Source organism: Scyliorhinus canicula, chromosome 14 (assembly GCF_902713615.1).
Source record: "Scyliorhinus canicula chromosome 14, sScyCan1.1, whole genome shotgun sequence".
NCBI classification, from domain to species: domain Eukaryota; kingdom Metazoa; phylum Chordata; class Chondrichthyes; order Carcharhiniformes; family Scyliorhinidae; genus Scyliorhinus; species Scyliorhinus canicula.
In genome coordinates, this window is record NC_052159.1 from 120494633 (window position 1) to 120519987 (window position 25355).

The 25355-nt window shown below is 48.6% G+C and overlaps 1 protein-coding gene across 5 annotated transcripts in view; it reads left to right on the plus strand.

The window, feature by feature from the left end:
• Positions 1–25355, plus strand: part of uggt2 (UDP-glucose glycoprotein glucosyltransferase 2) — a 625263-nt gene that overhangs the window by 439226 nt on the left and 160682 nt on the right. For all 5 annotated transcript variants that reach the window (XM_038817830.1, XM_038817832.1, XM_038817829.1 and 2 more), the window contains 2 exons: positions 7178–7272; positions 20784–20990. In XM_038817830.1, coding sequence (XP_038673758.1) covers positions 7178–7272; positions 20784–20990 — 302 coding nt within the window. The remainder of the gene's footprint in view (positions 1–7177; positions 7273–20783; positions 20991–25355) is intronic.

Genomic DNA, 25355 nt, shown 5'->3' on the forward strand with positions numbered 1-25355 from the left:
AGTATCCTGCGGATCTATCAAGACCGGATTGCGGAGGTGGCCAGGAGAAGAGCGGGGTTTAACCAGATCGTCGACCCTATTCAAGAAAAGGTGAAGTTCGGACTGTTGGATCTGGCCTGCCTCTGGGTCACATACAAGGAGCACCATTTCTATTTTGAGTCGCCTGAGGAAGCGCTGGACTTCGCGAAAAGGAAAGGACTGGTGTTGGACTGAGAACTTCGAACTTTAAATTTTGCTGTAGCGTTTATGTTTTTCAAAAAAAAAAGTTTCTTGTTTCTCCGTTTTTTGGACTTTATTACAGCAGGCAGCTGTACGGATCTGGGGTCAGCTGCAGAGCTGAGTGAGGTAAAGTTTGCATTGGCACTGTTGGGGGATGGAGGTGTGTTTGTACAGATGCTGGATCTTGAAATGAAATGAAATGAAAATCGCTTCAAATGAAGTTACTGTGAAAAGCCCCTAGTCGCCACATTCCGGCGCCTGTTTGGGGAGGCTGGTACGGGAATTGAACCGTGCTGCTGGCCTACCTTGGTCTGCTTTTAAAAGCCAGCGATTTAGCCCAGTGTGAACCATGCTGCTGGCCTGCCTTGGTCTGCTTTCAAAGCCAGCGATTCAGCTCTGTGCTAAACAGCTCCTGCTTGTCTTTTGTTTCGTTGGAGTTCAAATTGGGTTTTTTCGGATCTCTGTCAGACAATTGTGTTGGGATTGTTTTTCATTTTAATATGTATGTATGAGCGGCGGGGAGGGAACAATAGGTGGGAAATTGTCTGGCGCCAGGGCGAGGGCCACCAAGCTAGCTGGGCGGGCTAGCTTACAGAAGCGCAGTGGGGCGTGAACAGAGGTCTGGCTTATCAAAGGGGTTGATTTAATTTGTGTTGTTACTGGGCGGGGAGGGGGGGAATGTTCTGCTGATGAGGGAGGGACTCCTGCTGACGGACAGAGAGGGGGTCGAGGGCGGAGGCTGCCTGTGGGCGGGCCGGTGGAGGCATGGGGCGCGGGCTGGTGACTGGCCCAAGAGAGGGGATGGCTGATCGGCGGGGATGGGGGGGGGGGCGACGATGACCCCCCCCCCCCCCCCCCCGACTAGACTGATCACCTGGAATGTAAGAGGGCTCAATGCGTCAGACAAGAGGACACGCTTTGAGAGGACTGAAGGCGGATTTTGGGGCCTCACGGTAGCATGGTGGTTAGCAACAATGCTTCACAGCTCCAGGGTCCCAGGTTCGATTCCCGGCTGGGTCACTGTCTGTGTGGATTCTGCACGTCCTCCCCGTGTGTGCGTGGGTTTCCTCCGGGTGCTTCGGTTTCCTCCCACAGTCCAAAGATGTGCGGGTTAGGTGGATTGGCCATGCTAAATTGCCCATAGTGTAAGGTTAATGGGGGGATTGTTGGGTTACGGGTATACGGGTTACGTGGGTTTAAGTAGGGTGATCATTGCTCGGCACAACATCGAGGGCCGAAGGGCCTGTTCTGTGCTGTACTGTTCTATGTTCTATGTTCTATGTGGTAATGCTGCAGGAGACACACCTTAGAGTTGCTGACCAGCTTAGGCTGAGGAAAGGTTGGGTCGGACAGGTTTTTCATTCGGGACTGGACTCAAAGACCAGAGGGGTCGCGATCTTGATGAACAAGTGAGTGGTGATTTGAGGCGGGAAGAATAGTTTGACATGGGGGAGGTCGGTACATTATGGTCATTGAGAAATTGGAGGGGTGCAGTTGGTACTAGTAAATGTTGACGCGCCAAACTGGGACGATGTGGAGTTTGTAAAGAGGATGCTGGTGAGAATACCGGACCTGGATTCACATAAGCTGGTCATGGGAGGGGACTTCAATACAGTTATTGACCCTAGTTTAGACCGGTCAAGCTCAAAAACGGGCAGGGTACCAGCAATGACTAAGGAGTTAAGAGGGTTCATGGAGCAGGTGGCGGGGCTGGACCCATAGAGATTTGGGCAGCCAAGCGTAAAGGAGTTCTCCTACTCACACGTGCATAAAGTGTACTCCCGGATTGATTTCTTTATTCTGAGCAGGGCTCTACTGACGGGTGTGGTGGACCCGGGGCACTCGGCGATCACAATCTCAGACCATGCCCCGCACTGGAGGCTGGACGTGGTGCTTTTAGCGGACGAGGTGTGCGGGCGGTTGAGGAAATGTATTCAGAATTACCTGGAGGTCAATGACACGGGGGAAATTTCGGCAGCAGTAGTCTGGGAGGCATTGAAGGCAGTGGTCAGAGGGCAGCTGATCTCGATATGGGCCCACATGGAGAAGGTAGACAGGACAGAGATGGACCGACTGGTAAAGGTGATATTACAGGTCGACAGGAGGTATGCGGGGACCCCAGAGGCAGGGCTTTTAAGGGAACGCGGAGGCTACAGGCAGAGTTTGGCATGTTAACCACAGGGAGGTGGTAGAGCAACTGAGAAAGGCGAAGGGGCGATTCATGAGCAGGGGAGAAGGCCAGCAGAATGCTTGCACAGCAGCTTAGAAAGAGGGAGGCAGCCAGAGATTGGGAAAGTAAAGGATGGAGACGGGAACCTGGTGGGAGACTCAGCGGGGTGAATAAGGCGTTTAAGGAGTTTTATAGTCGGCTGTACGGGTCGGAACCCCCACCTGGGCCAGAGGGGATGAGGCACTTCCTAAGGGGGCTGACTTTCCCGAAGGTGGACGGGGAGCTGATAGAAGGGCTGGGGCCCCAATTGGGATGGAAGAGATGGCGGAGGGTCTGAATGCCATGCAGTTGGGTAAAGCCCCAGGGCCGGACGGGTACCCAGTGGATTTCTATAAAATGTTTGCTGGGATATTGGGGCCGCTGTTGATGAGGACATTCAATGAGGCAAGGGAGTGTGGGGTACTTCCCCCGACATTGTCACAGGTCACGATCTCGCTGATTTTGAAGCGGGATAAGGATCCGGAGCTGTGTGGGTCCTGCAGGCTGATATCCCTATTGAATGTGGAGGCCAAACTGCTGGCCAAAATTTTGCCCTCTAGGATTGAAGACTGTGTTCCAGACATGATTGGGGAGGACCAAACGGGGTTCGTTAAGGGAAGGCAGTTGGTGTCCAATGTAAGAAGGTTACTAAATGCGATCATGATGCCCCTAGAAGGTAGGGAGGTGGAGTACTGGTCACAATGGACGCAGAGAAGGCCTTTGATCGAGTAGAATGGGAATATCTGTGGGAGGCACTGGGATGGTTAGGATTTGGGCGGGGCTTTATCGACTAGGTCAGGTTGCTGTATCAGGCTCCTGTGGCGAGTGTACGGACAAATAGGACAATATCAGACTATTTTAGGCTACATCGGGGGATGAGACAGGGGTGCCCCCTCTCCCCACTATTGTTTGCGCTAGCTATAGAGCCGCTGACAATTGCGTTGAGAGCCTCAAGGGGCAGGTCCGGGGAGGAATGGAACACGGAGTCTTACTTTAAGCAGACGACCTGCTCCTTTATGTATCGGACCCAGCAGAGGGGATGGAAGAAATCATGAGGATTCTGGGGGAATTTGGCCGGTTTTCAGGGTACAAACTAAATATGGGGAAAGGCAAGATGTTCGCGATCCAGGCAAGGGGACAGGAGAGGCGACTGTTTAGAGTGGCAGTGGGAAGTTTTGGGTATCTAGGCATCCAAGTGGCGCGGGAATGGGAACGGTTACACAAACTTAATCTGGCCCGGTTGGTGGACCAAATGAAGGACGATTTTCGGAGGTGGGACGCCCTCCCGTTGTCGCTAACTGGGAGGGTCCAGACGGTGAAGATGACGGTCCTTCCGAGATTCCTGTTTGTGTTCCAATGTCTCCCCATCTTTATTCCACAAACCTTTTTTAAATGGGTTAACAAAATTATCACAGGCTTTGATTGGGCGGGCAAGATCCCGCGATTGAGCGGAGTCGGGGAGAGGGCGGGCTGGCGCTGCCAAACTTCAGTTATTATTGGGCGGCGAATATAGCCATGATCAGGAAGTGGGTGAAGGGGGGGGTCGGCATGGAAGCGTATGGAGGTGGCTTCATGTAAGGGCACCAGCTTGGGGCCGTTGATAACGACGCTTCTGCCGTTCCCGCCGGCACGGTACGCCACCAGCCCCGTGGTGGTGGCAGCCCTGAGAGTCTGGGGGCAATGGAGGAAGCATGTGGGAGTGGAGGGAGCATCGGTCTGATTCCCAATCTGCAAACCACCGGTTTGCCACGGGAAGGATGGACGGGGGGTTTCGGAGATGGCAGAAGGCAGGAATTGAGAGGATGGGGGTTATGTTCATAGATGGGAGCTTTCCTAGCTTGAGGGAGCTGGAGGAGAAATTTGGATTGGCGAGGGGAATCGAATAAAAGGCAGACGTTCTGGCCTTTGCCTCCCTGATAGCCCGTAGATGGATATTATTAGCTTGGAGGGACTCAAAGCCCCCAAAGTCGGAGACCTGGCTAACTGACATAACTTTCTCCGTTTGGAGAAAATCAAGTTTGCCTTGAGAGGGTCACTGTTCGGGTTCGCCTGGAGGTGGCAACCGTTCGTCGACTTCTTCGCAGAAAATTAATCGTCAACAGATGGGGGGGGGGGGGGGGGGGTTAGTTTAGTTTAGAGTAGGGGGTTAACAAAGGCGAGACCTGTAAGGGAGGAAGCAGGCTTTTTGCACTATGTTTATATACTTGCGTATATTGTTTAATTTGTCGCTGTAAAACCAGAAATACCTCAATAAAATGTTTATCAAGAAAAAACAAATCGCCATTGCAATACTCTCCCCAAAGCTCAGTGTCTTTAGTTCACATCCAGTCTTTTTTACTTGATGAAAGTCAATGCATCGTTCGGTGTTCCAAAGTAGAATTCCCGGTCCTCATAAGTGACCCACAGACACGCTGGGTACACCATCTTGAATTTCACCCCCTTCTTAAAGACGGCGGATTTTGCCCGATTAAATCCGGCTCGCCTCTTGGCCAACTCCGCACCAAGGTCTTGATAAATGTGCAGCTCACAATTCTCCCACCTGCTGCTCCGCTCTTTCTTGGCCCACCACAGAATGTGTTCCGTGTCCAGGAACCGGTGCACACGTACCCCCAACGCCCTCGGCGGCTCGTTTGCTCTGGGCTTCTTTGCGAGGGCTCTATGCGCTCTATCCACTTTCAGGTGCCGTGGGAATGCCTCAGCCCCATCAACTTCACCAACATGTTCGTCACATAGGCCCTCTAATCCGATCCCTCACTGCCCTCCGGGAGGCCGACGATTCTCAGGTTCTGCCTCCTGGAACATAGAACATACAGTGCAGAAGGAGGCCATTCGGCCCATCGAGTCTGCACCGACCCACTTAAGCCCTCACTTCTACCCTATCCCCGTAACCCAATAACCCCTCCCAACCTCTTTTGGTCACTTAAGCACAATTTATCATGGCCATCTACCTAACCTGCACATCTTTGGACTGTGGGAGGAAACCGGTGCACCCGGAGGAAACCCATGCAGACATGGGGAGAACGTGCAGACTCCGCACAGACAGTGACCCAGCGGGGAATTGAACCTGGGACCCTGACGCTGTGAAGCCACAGTATTACCAACTTGTGCTACCGTGCTGCCCTATTCTGTTCTCTGTCCTGTTCTCCAAATCCTCCAGCTTCTCCTGCATTCCTTTCTGATGGTCATTCATCATCTCCACCTTGGTCTCCAGCACGGTTATGTATCCCTCGTGCTCAGACACCTTTTTCTCCACCTCCTGAATCGCACGTCCGTGGGTTTCTTGATTCTGCACCACCTGATCAATCGAAGCCTTGATCGGGTCCAGCGTGTCCTTCTTAAGCTTGGCGAAGCAATCTTCAAAAAACTTCATCAGCTGCTCCGTCGACCACTGTGCCATCTCCCCGTGGCCCTGCTGCTTCGCTATATCTTCCCGCATTGCCAGCTCTGCACGCGTCTTTCTTGTAAAACTTTGTCTTCTCACACAGCCACTTCCGGTCCCTCTATGCACTGGAGCAGGGACTTCTCTTCACCGTCTCACTCTCCACCGATTCATCCAATAAAATCCGGAGGAAAAGGTCCAAAAGTCCATCACAGGCGGGAACTATGAAATGTCGCCACCAGAAGTATTAAGGGGCAATTTAGCGTGGCTAATCCACCTACCCTGCACATCTTTTGGGTTGTAGGGGTGAAACCCACGCAAACACGGGGACAATGTGCAAACTCCACACGGACAGTGACCCAGAGCTGAGATCGAACCTGAGACCTCGGCGCTGTGAGGCAGCACTGCACCACCGTGCTGCCCTCAGTGTCTCCCAACTGCTGTGGCCCTGACCCATCACCTGCTCTGCCATCCTTAATGTGTTTCAATTATTACTTAATTATATTGTTCACCTAATTTACTTTTTAAGATATATTTTATTAACCATACCACCAGTTTGACTTATTTTTAAACATTCAGAACGTAATAGACCTTAACCATTTACCTACCAGATACTCACCAGTTAGCTTCTACCGCTGTAGTTGAGCAAAAAACAATCCCTACAGGCTGAAAAAGTTAGAAAAGGCAAAAGCAAAAGAGTTTTCACTTTCCCGAACTCCTTAATCACTTAACCTACCTCTTCACTCACCTGGTGAAGGAGCTACAATCCGAAAGCTCTTGATTCCAAATAAACCTGTTGGACTCTAACCTGGTGTTGTAAGGCTTCTTATTTATAAACATAATGCAACTTATCATACAGCATTGCATTATGATATGTGAAGTTCGCAATACATTTTAAATTTACCCATCAAAGGATTCCCAACGACAGAACAGACATCTCCCATGGTTCACAACATTTCTGAGCTGGTGTGAATTACGCCTTCTTCAGAAGATATGGAAATTTGAAGCTGGAGGTTTGAAATCACTTTCTCCTGCACTGGAACCACTGATAATAGAATTTCTGTGTGTCGCCTTGTAATCCCCACCCTGATCCCACACCTTTAAAAATGCCACACAATGGAAATAAGGGATGGAATCTGAGAATTGGATCCTGCCCGCAGCTTTTCTCATGCATGTTTCAATGTTTCTAAACAGATTTGAGCCATTCTTTTATATATCTAGAAGCTAAGACAATAATAGGCTACCAGTAACTTGGCTTGGATAATCTCTTAACTTCGGGTTTTCTAGGCTAATTATATATATAATTATATGTCCACAAAATATTATTACTCAGCATTCCAGCAGTCATTATAGTATTTCTTACTCACCAGATGAAGACGTAATTTATGCAGTGACCATCTGGATTGTTGCTGATTTTGAGAAGTTATCTGGGAGAAGGTTATTGTTCAATGCCATGAAACAAATGGTAAGTGATTTAATTATTATTAATGTTTTGTGACATTGGCCTTCAAGATATGTCATGTGTGTTAAATACTACTCGGGGTGGCACAGTCGAGGACCAGGTTTGATCCCAACCCCAGGTCACTGTCTGTGTGGATTTTGCACATTTTCCCTGCGTCTGTGTGGGTCTGACCCCCACAACCCAAAGATGTGCAGGTAGGTGGATTGGGCCATGCTAAATTGCCACTTAATTGGAAAAAAAAAGAATTGGGTACTCTAAATTTATTTTTTTAAACGTGTGCGGCACTACTCATAGCAATGTTAGTTTTCTGCTCGTTCTCCCCCTGGTATTGACTGTCTATAGTTATCCATTTGTTGGAAAGGTGCAGGTCATTTTGTACTTTTCATTTGATGTTTGAGCATCTCGAAAGTTAGCATTAGCTGTGAGTTGAGGTTGGATAAACTCAGTTTGTTCTCACAGAGGTTCAGGGGCGACCTGATAGAAAATTATGAGGAGCGTGGACACAGTAGATAGTCAGAAGCTTTTTCCCAGGGTGGAAGAGTCAATTACTCGGGGACATAGGTTTAAGGTGTGAGGAGCAAAGTTTAGAGGAGATATGCAAGGGACGTTTTTTACACAGAGGGCAGTCAGTGCCTAGAACTCGCTGCCAGAGGAGATAGTGGCAGCAGATATGATTTTTTTTTTAAATAATTTTTATTCAAGTTTTTCAATAACAAATTTTCTCCCCACAATTTAAAACAAACAAGGCGTGTTTCCACACCAACTCAAGAAAAGAACTCACCCCCCCCCAATAAATAATAACAAAAAACCAACAGAAATACAGGAAAGAAGAAAATAAAAAAATAGCAAACCCACCGCCGCAAAACAAACCCCCTAACCATCCCCAACCCACCCCCCCCCCCCCCAGTTGCTGCTGAGACCGACCACTCTCTACCCTTAGCCAGGAAGTCGAGAAAGGGCTGCCACCCGCCGAAAGAACCCTGTACCAACCCCCTCAGGGCAAACTTCATTCTCTCCAACTTGATGAACCCAGCCATGTCGTTGATCCAGGCCTCCGAACTCGGGGCCCTCCACTGTAACAGAATCCTGCGCCGGGCTACTAGAGACACAAAGGCCAGAATGCCGGCCTCTCTCGCCTCCTGCACTCCCGGCTCCGATCGCGAGCCCCCAGCGCGGCTTGACCCTAGACCCGACGACTTCCGACAAAGTCCCCGCCACCCTCTTCCAAAACCTCTCCAAGGCCGGACAAGCCCAGAGCTTGTGGTGTGGTTCGCTGGGCCTCCCGAACACCTCCCGCACCTGTCTTCCCCTCCGAAGAACCGGCTCATCCTTGCCCCTGTCATGTGAGCCCTATGCAGCACCTTCAGCTGAATTAGGCTGAGCCGTGCGCAAGAGGAGGAGGAATTCCCACCCCGTTCCCAGGGGGGAGGTTCCACTTCTCCACCAGCTCCTCCAGAATTGCGAACTTCCCATCCAAGAAGAGGTCCCCAAATTGTATGATGCCTGCCCTTGCCAACTCCCAAATCCCCCACCCGTTCTCCCTGGCGCAAAACGGTGATTGCCCCGTACCGGGGCCCAAACTGAGGCCTTCACTTCCCCCCTATGCCGCCTCCACTGTCCCCAGATTGTGAGGGATGCAACCACCACCGGACTCGTGGAGTACTTTGCTGGGGGGAGTGGAAGTGGGGCCGTCACCAAGGCCTCCAGACTCGTACCCGCACAGGATGCCACCTCCAGCCTCTTCCATGCGTCACCCTCCCCTTCCGTCACCCACCTGCGAATCATCGCCACGTTCGCCGCCCAATAATATCCACACAGGTTGGGCAGCGCCAGGCCCCTACCTCCCTTCTTCGCTCCAAAAATACCCTCCTTACTCTCGGGGCCTTCAGCGCCCACACGAACCCCAGAATCGACTTATTCACCTTTCTGAAAAAAGCCTTTGGGATCAATATGGGGAGGCACTAGAAAAGAAACAAAAACCTCGGGAGCACCGTCATCTTAATCGACTGGACCCTGCCCGCCAACGAAAGCGGCAGCGCATCCCACCTCCTAGACTCCTCCTTCATCTGCCCCACCAGCCTCGAAAAGTTAAGCCCCCCATGGCCCCCCAGGTCCTAGCCACTTGGACCCCAAGATACCTAAAGCTCCTCTCAGCCCTCTTCAACGGGAGTTCATCTATCTCCCTCTCCTGATCCCCCGGGTGCAGGACAAACAGCTCACTTTTCCCCACATTGAGCTTGTAGCCCGAGAAGTCCCCAAACTCCTCAAGTATCTTCAGCACTTCTGGCATCCCCTCAGCCGGAGCCGTGACATACAACAGCAGATCATCTGCGTACAGCGACAACCGGTGCTCCTCCCTCCCCCCCCCCCCGCACAATCCCCCTCCAACTCTTCGAGTCCCTCAGCGCCATGGCCAGGGGCTCAATCGCTAACGCGAAGAGCAGGGGAGACAAAGGGCACCCCTGCCTCGTCCCCCTGGAAAGCCGAAAGTCCACTGACCTCCTCCCATTCGTCACCACACTCGCCACCGGGGAGCTGTACAGCAACCTCACCCAGCTGATGAACCCCTCACCAAACCCAAACCTCCGCAACACCTCCCACAGGTAACTCCACTCCACCCTATCAAAAGCTTTCTCCGCTTCCAACGACGCCACTATTTCTGACTCCCCAGCTGCCGGCGCCATCATCATGACGTTAAGGAGCCTCTGCACGTTGGTATTCAGTTGTCTCCCCTTTACAAACCCCGTTTGATCCTCATGAATCACCGTCGGGACCACATCCTCCACCCTCCTGGACAGCACCTTTGCCAACAACTTGACATCTACATTAAGGAGCGAGATCGGCCTGTAAGACCCACACTGAAGGAGGTCCTTGCCCCGCTTTAGGAGCAAAGAGATAATTGCCCTGGACATCGTTGGGGGCAGAGCTCCCCCCTCCCTAGCCTCATTCAGGGTCCTCACAAGCAGAGGGCCCAGCAAATCTGAAAATTTCTTGTAAAATTCCACCGGGAACCCGTCAGGCCCCGGCGCTTTCCCTGTCTGCATACTTCCCAACGCCTCCACCAGCTCCTCCCAACTCGATTGGGGCCCCCAAACCCTCCACCTGCTCGTCCCCTACTCTTGGGAACTCCAGCCTATCCAAAAAGCGGTCCATCCCACCTGCTTCCCTGGGGGGGGCACCGCCCGGTACAGCCCCTCGTAAAAGGATCTGAACACCCCATTGATGTCCTTTCCACCCCGCACCAAATTCCCTCCTGCATCCGTGGCTCCCCCAATTTCTCTAGCTGCCTCCCGCTTCCGGAGCTGGTGAGCCTGTACTCATATACCGTCCCCTGCGCCCTCCTCCACTGCGCCTCCGCCTTCCGGGTGGTCAGTATCTCAAACTCCGCTTGGAGATTGCGCCGCATCCTCAAAAGCCCCTCCTCCGGGGTGTCTGCATACCTCCTATCCACCCGTACCATTTCCTCCACCAGCCTCTCCCTCTCGGCCCTCTCCCCCCTCTCCCTGTGCGCCCGAATGGATATCAGCTCCCCTCTGACTACTGCCTTTAGCGCTTCCCAAACCACCCCAGCTTGCACCTCCCCATTATCATTGGTTTCTAGATACCCCTCTATGCCCCTACAGATCCGCCCGCACACTTCCTCCTCTGCCAAAAGCCCCACATCCAGCCTCCACAGATCCAGATCCACTCCATGATCAGAAATGGCTGTCGCTGAATACTCCGCCCCCACTACTCTCGGGATTAGCGCCCTGCTAATCACAAAAAAATCAATCCGGGAGTACGCCTTATGAACGTGGGAGAAAAAGGAGAACTCCCTACCCCCCGGCTCCAAAAACCTCCAAGGGTCCACCCCCCCCCCCCCCCCCCCCCCATCTGATCCATGAACCCCCTCAGCACCGAGGGCCGCTGCCGGCCCCCTGCCCGTCCTAGACTTCGAGCGATCCAGAGCCGGATCCAGCACCGTGTTAAAGTCCCCATCCAGGATCAATCCCCCTGTCTCCAGGTCCGGGATCAGACCCAGCATACGCCGCATGAAGCCCGCATCATCCCAGTTGGGAGCATAAACATTAACCAAGACCACCCGCTCCCCCTGAAGTCTCCCACTCACCATCACATATCCGCCTGCACTATCCGCCACCACTTTGGACGCAACGAACAATAGGCTCTTACCCACCAAAATTGCCACACCACGGTTCTTCGCATCAAGCCCCGAGTGAGACACCTGTCCCACCCAACTTTTTCTTAGCCTCACCTGATCCGTAACCCTGAGGTGCGTCTCCTGGAGCATAGCCACATCCGCTCCCAACCCCCTCAAGTGAGCCAAGACCCGGGATCGCTTCACTGGACCATTCAGCCCCCTCACGTTCCATGTGACCAGCCGAACCCGGAGGGGCCATCCCCCTCCCCCTACGCCGATCAGCCATAGCTCTTCCTCAACCCGCACGCGCCCAGGGAACCCCCCAAGCCCGCTCCCCACGGTGGCAGACCCCCTCCCAACCCTCCCCTTCACCCTCCATTCCCTCACAGTCCCTGCATCAACAACCCGATACCCCCACCCTTCTTCCTCCCCCCAAACCCCCCCCCCCAAGCTAGGCCCCCCCCCCGGCTGCGTTACCCCTAACATTGTGCTTCCGTGAGTCAGCTGACTTCTGCTGACCCCTGCTACTCCCGCCATAACCACGACACCCCCCCCCCCCCCCCCCCCCCCCCCCCCCCCCGACGCAACAACACAGCCACCAATCCCTCCCTACCAGCGCCGGCCCCGCCCCCAATTCCTCTGGCGCGGGAAGAAAGCCTGCGCTTCCAACCCGAGCTCCGCCCCTCAACCCAACACACGGGAAAAAGACGGACACATGACCCATCGGGACCCCAAACTACTCCCCAACCGACCAGTGGACAAAACAAAACAAAAACACCACAGTAAATAAACAACAGCCCAGAAAACAACCCCGAAAAAACCAAAATAGTGAAAACGAACAGGCAACATCAATCAGCAAACACAGCCAATATAAACAACAGGATACCCAGGAGGGCAAAGCCTCCAAACAAAGTACATTTTTCCCCAGTCCTCAGTTCGAGTCCAAGCTCTCTGCCTGGACAAAAGCCCAGGCCTCCTCCGGAGAGTCAAAATAGAGCTGGCGGTCCTTGTAAGTGACCCAGAGGCGAGCCGGCTGTAGAAGGCCAAACTTCACCCCCTTCCTATGAAGCACCCCCTTCGCTCGATTGAAGCCAGCCCTTCTCTTCGCCACCTCCGCGCTCCAGTCCTGATAAATCCTAACGTCCGTGTTCTCCCACCTGCTGCTCCTCTCCTTCTTCACCCATCTCAACACGCACTCCCAGTCGACCAAGCGGTGAAAACAGACCAGTACCGCCCTGGGCAGCTCGTTCGGCCTCGGCTTCCACTGCAGCACTCAATGGGCGCCCTCCAGCTCCAGGGGACCACGAAACGACCCCGCACCCATCAGCGAGTTCAACATTAGGATCACATAGGCCTCCAAATCTGATCCTTCCAGCCCCTCTGAGAGGCCCAAAATCCGCAGATTCTTCCGGCAGGAGCAGTTCTCCATCGCATCCATCCTCGCCAGCCATTTCTTGTGCAGCGCCTCGTGCGACTCCACTTTCACTGCCAGGTCCAAAAGCGCATCCTCGTTGTCCGAAGCCTTTTGCTGCAGCTCCCAAACCTCCACGGCCTGGGCCGTCTGAGTCGCTACCAGCTTGTCCAGCGAGGCCTTAAACCGCTCCAAGATTTCAGCTTTAAGCTCCTTGAAGGAGCGCTGAAGCAGCTCCTGCTGCTCCCGCGCCCACTGCTGCCACGCTGCTGCTGCTTCCCCGCCTGCCGCCATCTTGCCTTTTCTGCCTCTCGCCTTCCTCTGCTGTAGAGCCGACTTTTGGACCGCTCCACTGCGAGTCCAGTCCATCCACCAGTCGCTGGGCACACTGGCTGTGTTTCCCCCTGGGGAAAAGTTTTAAAAAGCGCCGTTGCGGGCTCTTAAAAGAGCCCGAAAGTCCAAAAAAAGCAGGAGCTGCCGAACGTGCGGCTTAGCTCCGCATCACCGCCACCGGAAGTGACATTTAAGGGGCTTTTTGACAACCACAAAAATAAGATGGGAATAGAGGGATACTGACTCTGGAAGTGTAGAAGGTTTTTGGTTGGACAGGCAGCATGGTCAGGGGGCTTGGAGGGCTGAAGGGCTTGTTCCTGTGCTGTACTTTTCTTTGTTCTTTGAAACTCCAAATCAAGTCAGTGGTTTGTTTCCCTGTCAAAGTTTGGGATTCTTTCTTACAAATAAAATAGGCCAGATTTTGCGGTCAACAGTGGTGTTACACATTAATTACACTTGCTCACAGACTTTCTGTTGGAGTTTGCACTGGAATGCACTGTGATTAGATATTTTGATATACATAAGATCTAGAACCTGATTCGTAGTGTTATATTACATGTTGGTAACTTGTCGTTACTCCTTGCTTTATATTTCCAGAATGGTCTGATTGTGTGATTCCCAAGACACCATGGGTGCGATTCTCTGCTCCCCACGGCGGGTGGGAGAATCGCGGGAGGGCCGGGCGAATCATGCCACGCTGCCCTGGCACCCCCCGCGATTCTCCCACCGCCCCCAAAAATGGCGTGTCGCGTTTTACGACACGCAGCTCGGAGAATCGCCGCTCGCCGTTTCTCACGGCGACCGGCAATTCTCCGGCCCGGATGGGCCGAGCGGCCTGCCGAACTCGACCGGTTCACGCCGGCGCAACCACACCTGGTTGCTGCCGGCGTGAACAGAGCGCGACAGGTGAGTGTGGGGCCTGTGTGGGGCGGAGGGAGGAATGAGAACCACGGGCGTGCTCAGCAGATGTCTGGCCCGTGATCGGTGCCCACCGATCGTCGGGCCGGCATCTGTAAACGATGCACTCTTTTCCCTCCGCCGCCCCGCAGGATCAAGCCGCCATGTCTTGCGGGGGCAGCAGAGGGGAAGACGGCAACCGCGCATGCACGGCTGACATCACTTCGGCGGCGCCGACCGCGTCATTCCCGGCGCGCCACTTTGACACAAGCCTCAAGGGAGGGCGTTCGGGATTCACGGACCGCCGCTCCCAGCCCCCTGGTGGGGAGGGGGGGGGGGGGGGGGAGAATAGGGTGCAAGGAGCGGCCTCCGACGCCGGAGTGAAACACTCTGGGTTTCACTCCGGCGTCGGCACTCAGTCTCCCGTTGGGAGAATCGCGCTCCATCAATCTTCAACTCAAAGCAAAATAGATTTAATGAATAACAAATTGATTAATGGTGATTTTGTTCACTCTTACAGAACTATAACCAGTGATTAAGTAATCCAGAATAAAGTATGAACTATTCTCAACTACACGTGCTAACTATGCTGTGATCTATCTCTCTAACACTATGCTGTGTAGTCACTGCTGGTTTAAAGAGCCCCAAGATCTTTGAGTTCACATATTTATACATGAATCTAGTGCTGCCATCTAGTGGTTGTCTTACGCTATGATGTAGTCATTAATCCTTTATATATCTCTGTGTACATATCACCACAAGTAGGGTTAACCAATGCGATTTAAGAATTATTTATTTATTTTAGAACATATTTTTATTAAAGTATTTGAAAATTTTATAAAAATAACATCAACAATGACATCAACATGGTATAATTAACATTTCCCCCACCCCATCCCACTCTTCGTACACCCCAACCATAAAACAACAATCCGCTCCCCCCCCCCCCCCTTGGAATACTGCACCTGCTGAAAGTCAACGAACGGCTGCCACCTCCGGGTGAACCCGACCATTGACCCTCTTTAGGCGAACTTTATCTTCTCGAGACTGAGAAACCCAGCCATGTCTCTAAGCCAGGTTTCTACACTCCGGGACCTTGAGTCCCTTCACATTAACAAGATCCATCTCCGGGCCAACAGGGAGGCAAAGACCAAGACGTCAGCCTCTTTCGCCCCCTGAACTCCCGACTCTTCTGACACTCCAAAGGTCGCTACCTCCGGTCTCGGCCCCACCCGTGTTTTTAGCACCGTGGACAGTGCCTTAGCAAACTCTGCCAACACCCTTTAAGCTTCAAGTGGACATGATTTGCTGGGCTTCCGGCGCATTTCACATCCCGTGTGACCATTCGACCTTGTCCGATTATATTGCCAAGGAAAGTGACTTGGGCTTTTCCAAATTCACTTTTGGCTAGGTTTACCACCAAACCCGCCTCCAGAAGTCGATCGAGTAACACCATCATGTTTTAAATGTGGCTGGGGCGTTTCTCTTGCCAAATGGCATACCTTTGAATTGGTATATACCACCTGGAGTCAGAAAAGCTGAAATCTCCTTTCCCTTTCAGATAAAGGTACCTGCCAGTAACCTTTATGTAAATCCAGTTTGGAAATAAAAGCTGATTGTCCCACTTTCTCAATGCAATCCTCCAAACGTGGGATAGGAAAAGACGCCGTTCTTGTAACTGCATTAACCTTTCTATAGCACAACCGTTGGGTACCGTCTGATTTATTACCATCACTATGGGTGAACCCACTTCAATTATGACATTTTTAAGCATACTCTCAATCTCTTTGATAACCTTGGGAATTTTAAAGGGTTAAGTCTGTATGGATGTTGTTTGCTTGGAACAGCATTTCCCATATCTACATCATGTATAGCCATTTTAGTACTTCCCAATTTATCTCTGCAAAGTTGCCCACGTGATATCAGTAGCTCTTTCAAGTCAGTCCGTTTTTCCTCTAAAGGTAACTCAACAACGTATCCCAATTTTTAAGACCATCCTCATTTTCCAATTTAATTTGCGGTACGTTAAATTCACAGTCATCTGGATTTGGTTCATCACTTTGAGTTAAAATCATTTAAATCTCTTTTTTCTCACCTTCCCTTTCAAAGTACCTTTTCCTTCTATCTGGCGTTTTTACCACATAGTTCACCTCACTTAATTTCCTTTCAATTCGATAAGGCCCACAAAACCTTGCTTTTAAAGGTTCACCTACCACTGGTAACAATACTAAAACTTTATCTCCACAGACAAAACTACAAACTTTGGATTTCTTGTCGGCTACCCGTTTCATAACATTTTGTGCAACTTTTCAATCTTGTCCAGCCAATTCACCTGCTCTATTTAATCGTTCCCTAAAATTTCCGATTTCTCACTCATCAATTTTTTCTTAATCAATTTAAGTGGTCCTCTAACCTCATGACCAAAAATTAGTTCAAAAGGACTAAATTTGGTTGACTCATGAGGTACATCCCAAATTGCAAACAGTACAAATGGATTTCCTTTGTCCCAACCCTCTGGATAATCTTGACAATAAGCCCTCAACATTGTCTTTAATGTCTGATGCCATCTTTCTAACGCTCCCTGCGATTCTGGATGTTACGCAGTTGATTTAAATTGTTTTATTCCTCAGCTATCCATAACTTCCTTGAATAACCTAGAGATAAAATTTGATCCTTGATCCGATTGTATTTCTGTGGGTAGTCTATATCCAATAACAAATTTAAGTAACTCCTCACCAATCTTTTTAGCTGTAATATTACGTACTGGAATGGCCTCTGGAAACCTAGTAGACACATCCATTATCGTCAAAAGATATTGATTCCCAGTTTTCGTTTTAGGAAGCGGTCCTATGCAATCAATTAGGACCCTTGTAAAAGGTTCCTCAAATGCTGGAATGGGTATTAAGGACACTGGTTTTATCACTGCTTGAGGTTTGCCTATCACTTGACATGTGTGACTTGATTGACAAAATTTAACTCCATCTTTATGTAGTCCAGGCCAATAAAAATGTTTTTGTATTTTAACTTGAATTTTCCTTATTTCCCAATGACCTCCCACTAGTACCTCATGTGCAACTCGCAATACCTCCTTTCTATACCCTACCGGCAATACTACTTGATGAACTTCTGCCCCCTTTTCATCCGCCTGCATATGTAAAGGTCTCCATTTTCTCATCAAGACATTACTTTTACTATAATAAAACTCCCATATACACGCAGATTCCTCTTCCGTGTGTGCTTTCTGATACATCCGTTTTATTTCAACATCTTTCTGCTGTAACTCCACCAATTGACCTGAATTAAAAATATCCACCTCATCCTCCACCTGTTCTTGTTCTATTTCAATCATCTGATCAAAAATTATTTCTGATAATTGCACTTCAACTTCATCTTCACTCTTTGATTTCTCCTCTTGTCTTAACCTGTGACTTTGCGACCTTGTTACTATTCGTCCTTCAACACTTCAGTTGTCTGATTTTCCACAGGAGATATCACTCCCACCTGCGATCCAGCTATAACTGTATTCCTGGATAAGATAGTTTCTCTATTACTCCGAATACCACTTCACCACTCTTCACTGGACTTTCCTACCTTACCTTATATAATGGAACACTACTCCTCTCACCCTGAATTCCACATATTATCACCTTTTCTGGCAACATTCTTCCCAAACTACATAACTCCTCATCTCTTACCATTAAAAATTGACTAGCTCCCGTATCTCTTAAAAATTGTGACTTCTTTGCCTGCTCCTCCTGATGCACATGAGTAAACTTTGCCCACATAAGTAAATTCTTTAAAGATATCTGGCACCTTCTTACCAATCACCTCTTAAACAGGCTGTACAATCTTTTGCACCTCCTTCACTTCACTTGGGCTTTCCTTTACCACTTTAACAAACCCCACTGTCTTCCCCAGTTTTACCACATCAGCCTTCCCAGTGCTTTTCTTCAACCACCAAGACTGTGACTTTACATGGCTTAGTTTATTAGTGAAAACATTTGAAACTTTTCATTTCTTTTCCACCCTCCTGGATTGTTTTTTCATCTGAGGTACTCTCTCATTATCTCCCATCAGATTACTTTTACGTTTATCAACCTATCAAAATTACTCTGTGTGAGCTTTTCAAACTCCATGTATGTCTGCCCAAATTCTTTTCCTAAATTTCTAAACCTTTGTCTGCAGGTTTCAGGCACTAGTTCACATGCACCTAAGATGGATTTTTTCACCTCCTCATATGACTCGGATACCTCCTCTGATAGTGATGCAAACACTTCACTAGCCCTACCTACCAGCTTTGTTTGAATCAATAATACCCACATGTCCTGTGGCCATTTCATTTGTTTAGCTACCTTCTCAAATGAAATGAAAAAGGCTTCTACCTCCTTCTCAGCAAACCTTGGTCATGCTTGGACATATTTAAATAGATCCCCACCAAGCCTTCGACTATGACGGTCTTCCTCACTATCCTCAACACTATCATCCAACTGTACGTTTCCCTTTACGCCTGCCAATTTTAACTAACTGGCATGTTTCATGGCCATTTTCTGAAGTTCAAACTCTCTCTCTTTATCTTTTTCCCTGATCTGTATCTCCCTTTCTCTTTCTTTTTGTCCTGCTAGGGCTATTCTTTCTTTTCTCCTTCTCTCTCCTTTTCTTTTTCCTCTCTCGGTCTCTTTCTTTTTCCGCTCTCTCTCTTTCTTTTTCTTTTTCCGCTCTTTTTCTTTTTCCGCTCTCTCTCTTTCTTTTTCCTCTCTTTCGTATTCAAGCTGCTTTAATTCTTTCTCCTGTTCCATTTGTTTAATTTGTAACTGAATGTTTGCCATTTCCATTGAGTCAAACTGTATCTCAGGTAATTTCAAATGCTTAGCCGCTGCCATAATTACCTCACCTTTTTGCATTTTGTGAGGTAATGTTAACTGAAATGTTTCTGCCAAATCTAACAGTCTGCCTTTAGTCTCTGTCCGTAAGGTACTGCGTGTGGCCGTCTCCACCCCCAAAAACTTCAGAGCCTCTGAAAGAGCCATTGTCCACAACACACTCCCTACTTAAACTAAAATACCACACCTGAAAAGCAACCACAATACGCTCACCCCTCACGGTCTTTAAGTTCACTAAGCCAATCCAATAGATAGACTTTATCCCAGATGAGCCTCCAATTTGTTATGGGCCAGGGTTGAGAGAACCCCAAAGTGTATCATGGAGTTCACCTGACCCACAACTTTTAATAGATTGAGGTATGGGGAGCACACGGTCCACTCGACAGTGGTGGTACAGCAGAAATGGAAAGGATTTATTTCAAGCAAAACAATGTTTATTCTGTGAACTCAAGTGAACCTTTTTAAAACATACAGTGAATATCTTGGCAATCATTAAATCAAATACAACCCCCAAAGAACACAACACTAAGTAATTCTGAAGCTGTCCTTTTAACATCCATAAGACTTTTTAAAAAACCTTTAAACAGAAGCACATCAGGTTAAAGTCACTACTGAGAGCAGTTATTAGTTTTAACTCACCAAAGGATCGATTTGAAGTCTTTAGATTACAGAGAGAGAGACTAGTACCCCTTCTGGCTGTGACTGCAGCTATCCAGCTCTGAAAACGAAACTAAAACACACCCTGCAGCAAACAGCCTGAAAGGAAAGTAAAAAGCTGACAGACAGCCCAGCTCCACCCACACTCTGACATCACTGATAAACACCCATTTCTTAAAGGTACATTTCTTAAACACTCATTTCTTAAAGGTACTCTCACATGACAATTCTCTCTCTCTTCTTCCACCCCAGTTTGCTGTCCCCTGCTTCTTATGTCCCAAAAGTGTTTTCTCTTTCCTCAAACTCATTAATTCTGACTGAGAGCTGCCGAGAACCTTACCACTGAGCCAAGATTATCACCTTAAATCTGAATTAGTCTGAAGTAAACTTGTGGATTCATCATCTTTAATAATAATAATTTTTATTCATGTCAAAAGTAGGCTTACATTAACACTGCAATGAAGTACTGTGAAAATCCCCTTTTCGCCACACTCCAGTGTCTGTTCGGATACATTGAGGGAGAATTCAGAATGTCCAATTCACCTAACAGCATATCTTTCCGGACTTGTGGGAGGAATCCGGAGCACCCGGAGGAAACCCACGCAGACACGGGGACAATGTGCAGACTCAGCATAGACAGTGACCCAAGCCTGGAATCGAACCCGGGTCCCTGCAGCTATGAATCATTAGTGCTGCCGTGCCACCCAAATGGCACTATATTATTTCTATGATACTTTGTGAAGTGAATATAACTAAATTTTATGGATAGTAATGAGTTCACTAACATTTATGTCTCGTAAGATTATCTAATATCAAGTTTATTGAGTTAAATTAATTATTTTTCTAAATATTCAAATTGAAAACAAAAATAAATTAAAGAAGCATTAACACAATGAACTTCTTGCAAATAAGTAATTGCCTTTTTACAAGAACCAGTTTAGAACATGAGCAATTCCTAAAAATATAAATTAGTTGGACAATTTTGAAGTTAAATAACTTTTTAAATCACACTTCTAATTTAATAAAAGCATATAGTGATCTGTTAGTTATTGTTTTGAAAGATGTTGGTCTAAATAAGAAGTGCAAGTACTATTTTTTGTCATGTAGTTATCTTATGCTATGTGTTATTTTCAAAGTAATAAAATCCATCTGAGGATGTTTCTGAAAGTTTCTACAGAAATTGCACTTTTTCTTTCAGAAAGTAAGCAGCAATATTCGAATAGGAATCATAAATAATTATAAGGCTGAAGCAACAGAAGATAATACTACTATTGCAAGAGCTATTTGGGCTGCGCTTCTGACACAGAATGGAAATATTGCAAGAAACTTCATTACCAAACTTATCAATGAAGGAACTGTGAAAGCACTTGCATCAGGAGCAAAGATTCTGGAATTTGTTGTTAAAGTTAGTAATTTTCATTTTTTATAACATTTATAAACATATTGACTATGTATATATAGATATTGAAGTCAGTGCACATTTTAAACTGTTTCTATGATTACATCCATCCAAGAAAATTTGCTATTTTATTGTTTATTGTAATATCTAATTCTATAGCCTAAAAGGCAGATCCATACTCTACTAAAAGATAAATGCCACCATTAAAAAATGTAAACCTTTCTTTTACTAACATATCTAGTAAATTACTTCATTTGCAATCTTCATGCAATTTGACAGGGAGGAATGCTCAGTGTCTGAATATTCTTGTTAGCCTCATCACCAGTTTGTTGCTGTAATTCTATTATAGAATAGTACAACATAGATAATGCTGATAATACACAGCAGGTTGGATTGTATCTATGGAAAGAGAAATGGAGTTAATTTTATCAGTTGATGACTTTTTATCAGAAATGGAAATATTAGAGGTGTAACAGGTTTTATGCAAGTTCAGAGGTGAGGGAAAGGCAGGTGTGAAGAATAAAAGGGAAGGTTTGTCTGTGTTAATTTTGCACACTTCTACCTCATCACCACATCCCTCTACTCTGCCACTGTTGCTAAATTATCAGACTGCATATTCCACATCCGCCACCCCCAGTCTGAGACTAAATCTGTCTGTTCACAATCCTTGTGTTCTATATGACCCTGGGATAAGCTTTCAACCACGTGTTTTACTTTGCACCAACTCCCATCTGTCCATGTTCTTGTTGACTTTGGTTTGATTCTAAAATTCCCATCCTTTTTTTCAAATCCTTCCATGGCTTGGTCTCCCTATCTCTGTTATCTCTTCCAGCCCCAAATCCCTCTGTGATATCTGTGTCCATCTAATTTGACCCTCTTGTGCATCCCTGATTGTTTTCTCTCTACCATTGGTGATAGTGTCATCAGTTGCCTAGGCCCCAACTCTGGAATATCCTGTTTACAGTTCTCCACCTCCCCATCACACTTCCCTCCTTTGAGACCCATCTCTTTGACCAACTTTTTATTTATCTGACCTAATTTTTTATGTAGCTCGGTGTAACATTGTGTCTCATAATGCTTGATTAAAGCATCTTGGGGTGCTTTATTAGGCGCTCTAAAAATTCAAGTTGTTATGATAGCAGGCAAGGGCAATCACATGACATAACGTCTGTCACTGCAAGAAGGCTCACAGAAGATCAAAGGACAACTCAGTTAGTCCCACGTCCCCTTTCTCCAATTGACGACACATCTGCACAAATGGTTATCCAGGACATGCAAAACTTTCTAGAGGCATGACGTGGAGATGCCGGCGTTGGACTGGGGTGAGCACAGTAAGAAGTCTTACAACACCAGGTTAAAGTCCAACAGGTTTGTTTCAAACATCAGCTTTCGGAGCACTGCTCCTTCGGAGCACTCACCTGAGGAAGGAGCAGTGCTCCGAAAGCTCATGGTTGAAACAAACCTGTTGGATTTTAACCTGGTGTTGTAAGACTTCTTACTGTTCTCGAGGCATGGCATAGATGTGCAATTAGTGGGACTGTGTTCCATGTTTCTACTTATTAAATTAGATGGACTGAACAGAAATAAACTTGAAGACTTATGTAAAAAAGAATTCTCCAATTGCCCACAATCAGCACCGTCAGTTGTGTGCTGAAATCACTTCTATGTTTTTGGATCGGATTTGATTTGTTTATTGTCACGTGTACCGAGGTACAATGATAAATATTTTTCTGCGTGCAGCTCAAACAGATCATTTAGTACATGAAAAGAAAATACTTTAAGAGGACAACACAAGGTACACAATGTAAATACATAGACACAGACATCGGGTGAAGCATACAGGAGTGTAGTATTAATCAGATCAGTTCTGCCAAACGGCGCCAAGGTCCCAAGTTCGATCCCGGCTCTGGGTCACTGGCCTTGCGGAGTTTGCACATTCTCCCCGAGTTTGCATGGGTTTCGCCCCACAACCCAAAGATGTGCAGGGTAGATGGATTAGCCATGCTAAATTGCCCCTTAATTGGAAAAAATGAATTGGGTGCTCTAAATTTACAAAAGAAAAATTAATTAGATCAGTCCATAAGAGGGTCGTTTAGGAGTCTGGTAACAGCGGGGAAGAAGCTGTTTGTGCGGGTTCTCAGACTTTTGTATCTCCTGCCCAATGGAAGAAGGTGAAAGAGTGAGGAAGCCGGGTAGGAGGGGTCTTTGATTATGCTGCCCACTTTCCCCAGGAAGCGGGAGGTGTAGATAGGGTCAATGGATGGGAGGCGGGTTTGTGTGGTGTGTTCACGACTCTCTGAAGTTTCTTGCAGTCTTGGGCCAAGCAGTTGCCATACCAGGCCGTGATGCAGATAGACCTGTGGACCTGTAAAAGTTGGTAAGAGTCAATGTGGACTTTTTTTTAAAGAGTAATCAACGTGAAGCAAACGAATGTCGTAACCCTGGTATTATATTTGACCTCAAGAGTGAGCTATCGATCCATGCTGTAACTGTGGCTACCTGCTTCCATAACATTGTCTGCTTCAGCTCAATTGCTGCTGAAATCCTCATGCTTGTTACCTATAAATTTCATGATGTCAATGCACTCCTACCTTCAACCGTTCATAATTTAAGCTCATCCATAACTTCACTATGACATCCTAACTCAAATCAAGTCATATCACCCTGTGCTGCCTGACCTACAATGGTTCCCAATGTAGCAACAATTCAATTTTAAAAATCGGGGGCAAAATTCTCCCGTACCCGGTGGGTGGGGGGTCCCAGTGGGACGGAGTGGCATGAACCACTCCGGAGTCGGGCCGCCCCAAAGGTGCGGAATCCTCTGCTCCTTTAGGGGCTAGGCCATCGCCAGATTGGTTTGCGCCCCGCCGCCCGGTGTGGAAGGCCGGGACTTCCGCCGCCGGCACGGGTCTGTGCATGCGCGGGAGCGTGAGCGGCTGCTGACGTCATCCCCGCGCGTGCGCAGTGGGGGTTCACCTGCGCGCCAGCCATCGCGAAGGCCCACACGGATCGGTGGGTCCCGATCGCGGGCCACGCCACCGTGGGGGCACCGTCCGAGGCCAGATCGGCCCCGCCCCCCCCCCCCCCCAGGACCCCGGAGCCCACCCGCGCCACCAGGTCCCGCCGGCAAGGGACCTAGTCCAATTTACGCCGGCGGGACCTGCATAGAACGAGCGGGACTTTGGCCCATCGCGGGTCGGAGAATTGCCGGGGGGGAGTCCGCAGACTGGCGCGGCGATTCCCGCCCCCACCAAATCTCCGGCACCGGAGAATTTGCCAGCCGGCAGGGGCGGGGTTCACGCCGTCACCCGGCGATTCTCCGACCCGGTTGTGTGGGGTGGGGGGGGGGGGTCAGAGAATCCCGCCCCACATCTTTGTTTTCACCTCTCCCCTCCCAAGCTCAATAACCTTTACCAGCCCAGACCTCCAACTGCTCGGTACAACTTGCAAGGTGGGGAGAAGTGTTGCAGGTATGAAGGGTTTTCTTGAAATCATTCAAGACATGTAATCTTTGCTGGCTAGGCCAGCATTCATTTTCCATCCCGAATTGCCCTTCAGAAGGAGGTGGTGGTGCCTTCTTGAACCGCCCCACTCCATGTGCTGTAGGTACACCCGCAGTGCTGTTAGTGAGGGAGTTCCAAGATTTTGACCCAGCGACAATGAAGGAACAGCGATGTACTTCCAATAATGGTGAGTGGCTTGGAGGAGAACCTCCGGGTGACTGGTGTTCCATGAATCTGCTGCTGTTATCCTTCTAGATTGTAATGGTTGTGAGTTTGGAGGTGCTTCCTAAGGGACCTCAGTGAAATCCAGCAGTACATCTTGGAGATGGCACACACTGCTGCAATTGGAGACCAGTGCTGGAGGGAATAACTGTTTGTGGAAGAGATGCAAATCAAGCGGGCTGCTTTGTCCTGAATGGTGTTGAGTTTCTTGAGTGTTGTTGGAGCTGAGCTTATCCAGTCAAGTGGAGAGTATTCCATCACACCTCTGACTTGTGCCTTGTATATTATGGACAATCTTTGGGGAGTCAGGGGGTGAGTACTTGTCACTGGCCTGCTGTCCTATCCATAGTATATATATGGCCAGTCCAGTTCACTTTCAGGTCAATAGTAATCTCCAGAATGTTTATCGTGGGGGTTTTAGTGATGGTAATGTCATTGAATATCAAGGGGAAATGGTTATGTTCTTTCTTGTCGGAGATGGTCATTGTGTGGCACGTATGTGATTTGTCAGTCCAAGCCTGAATATTGTCCAGGTCTTATTGCATTTGGCTGTGGACTGAACATTGTGAAATCATCAGTGAACATTCCCACTTCTGACCTTAATGTTGGATGAAAGGTCATTGATGATGCAATTAAAGATGGTTGG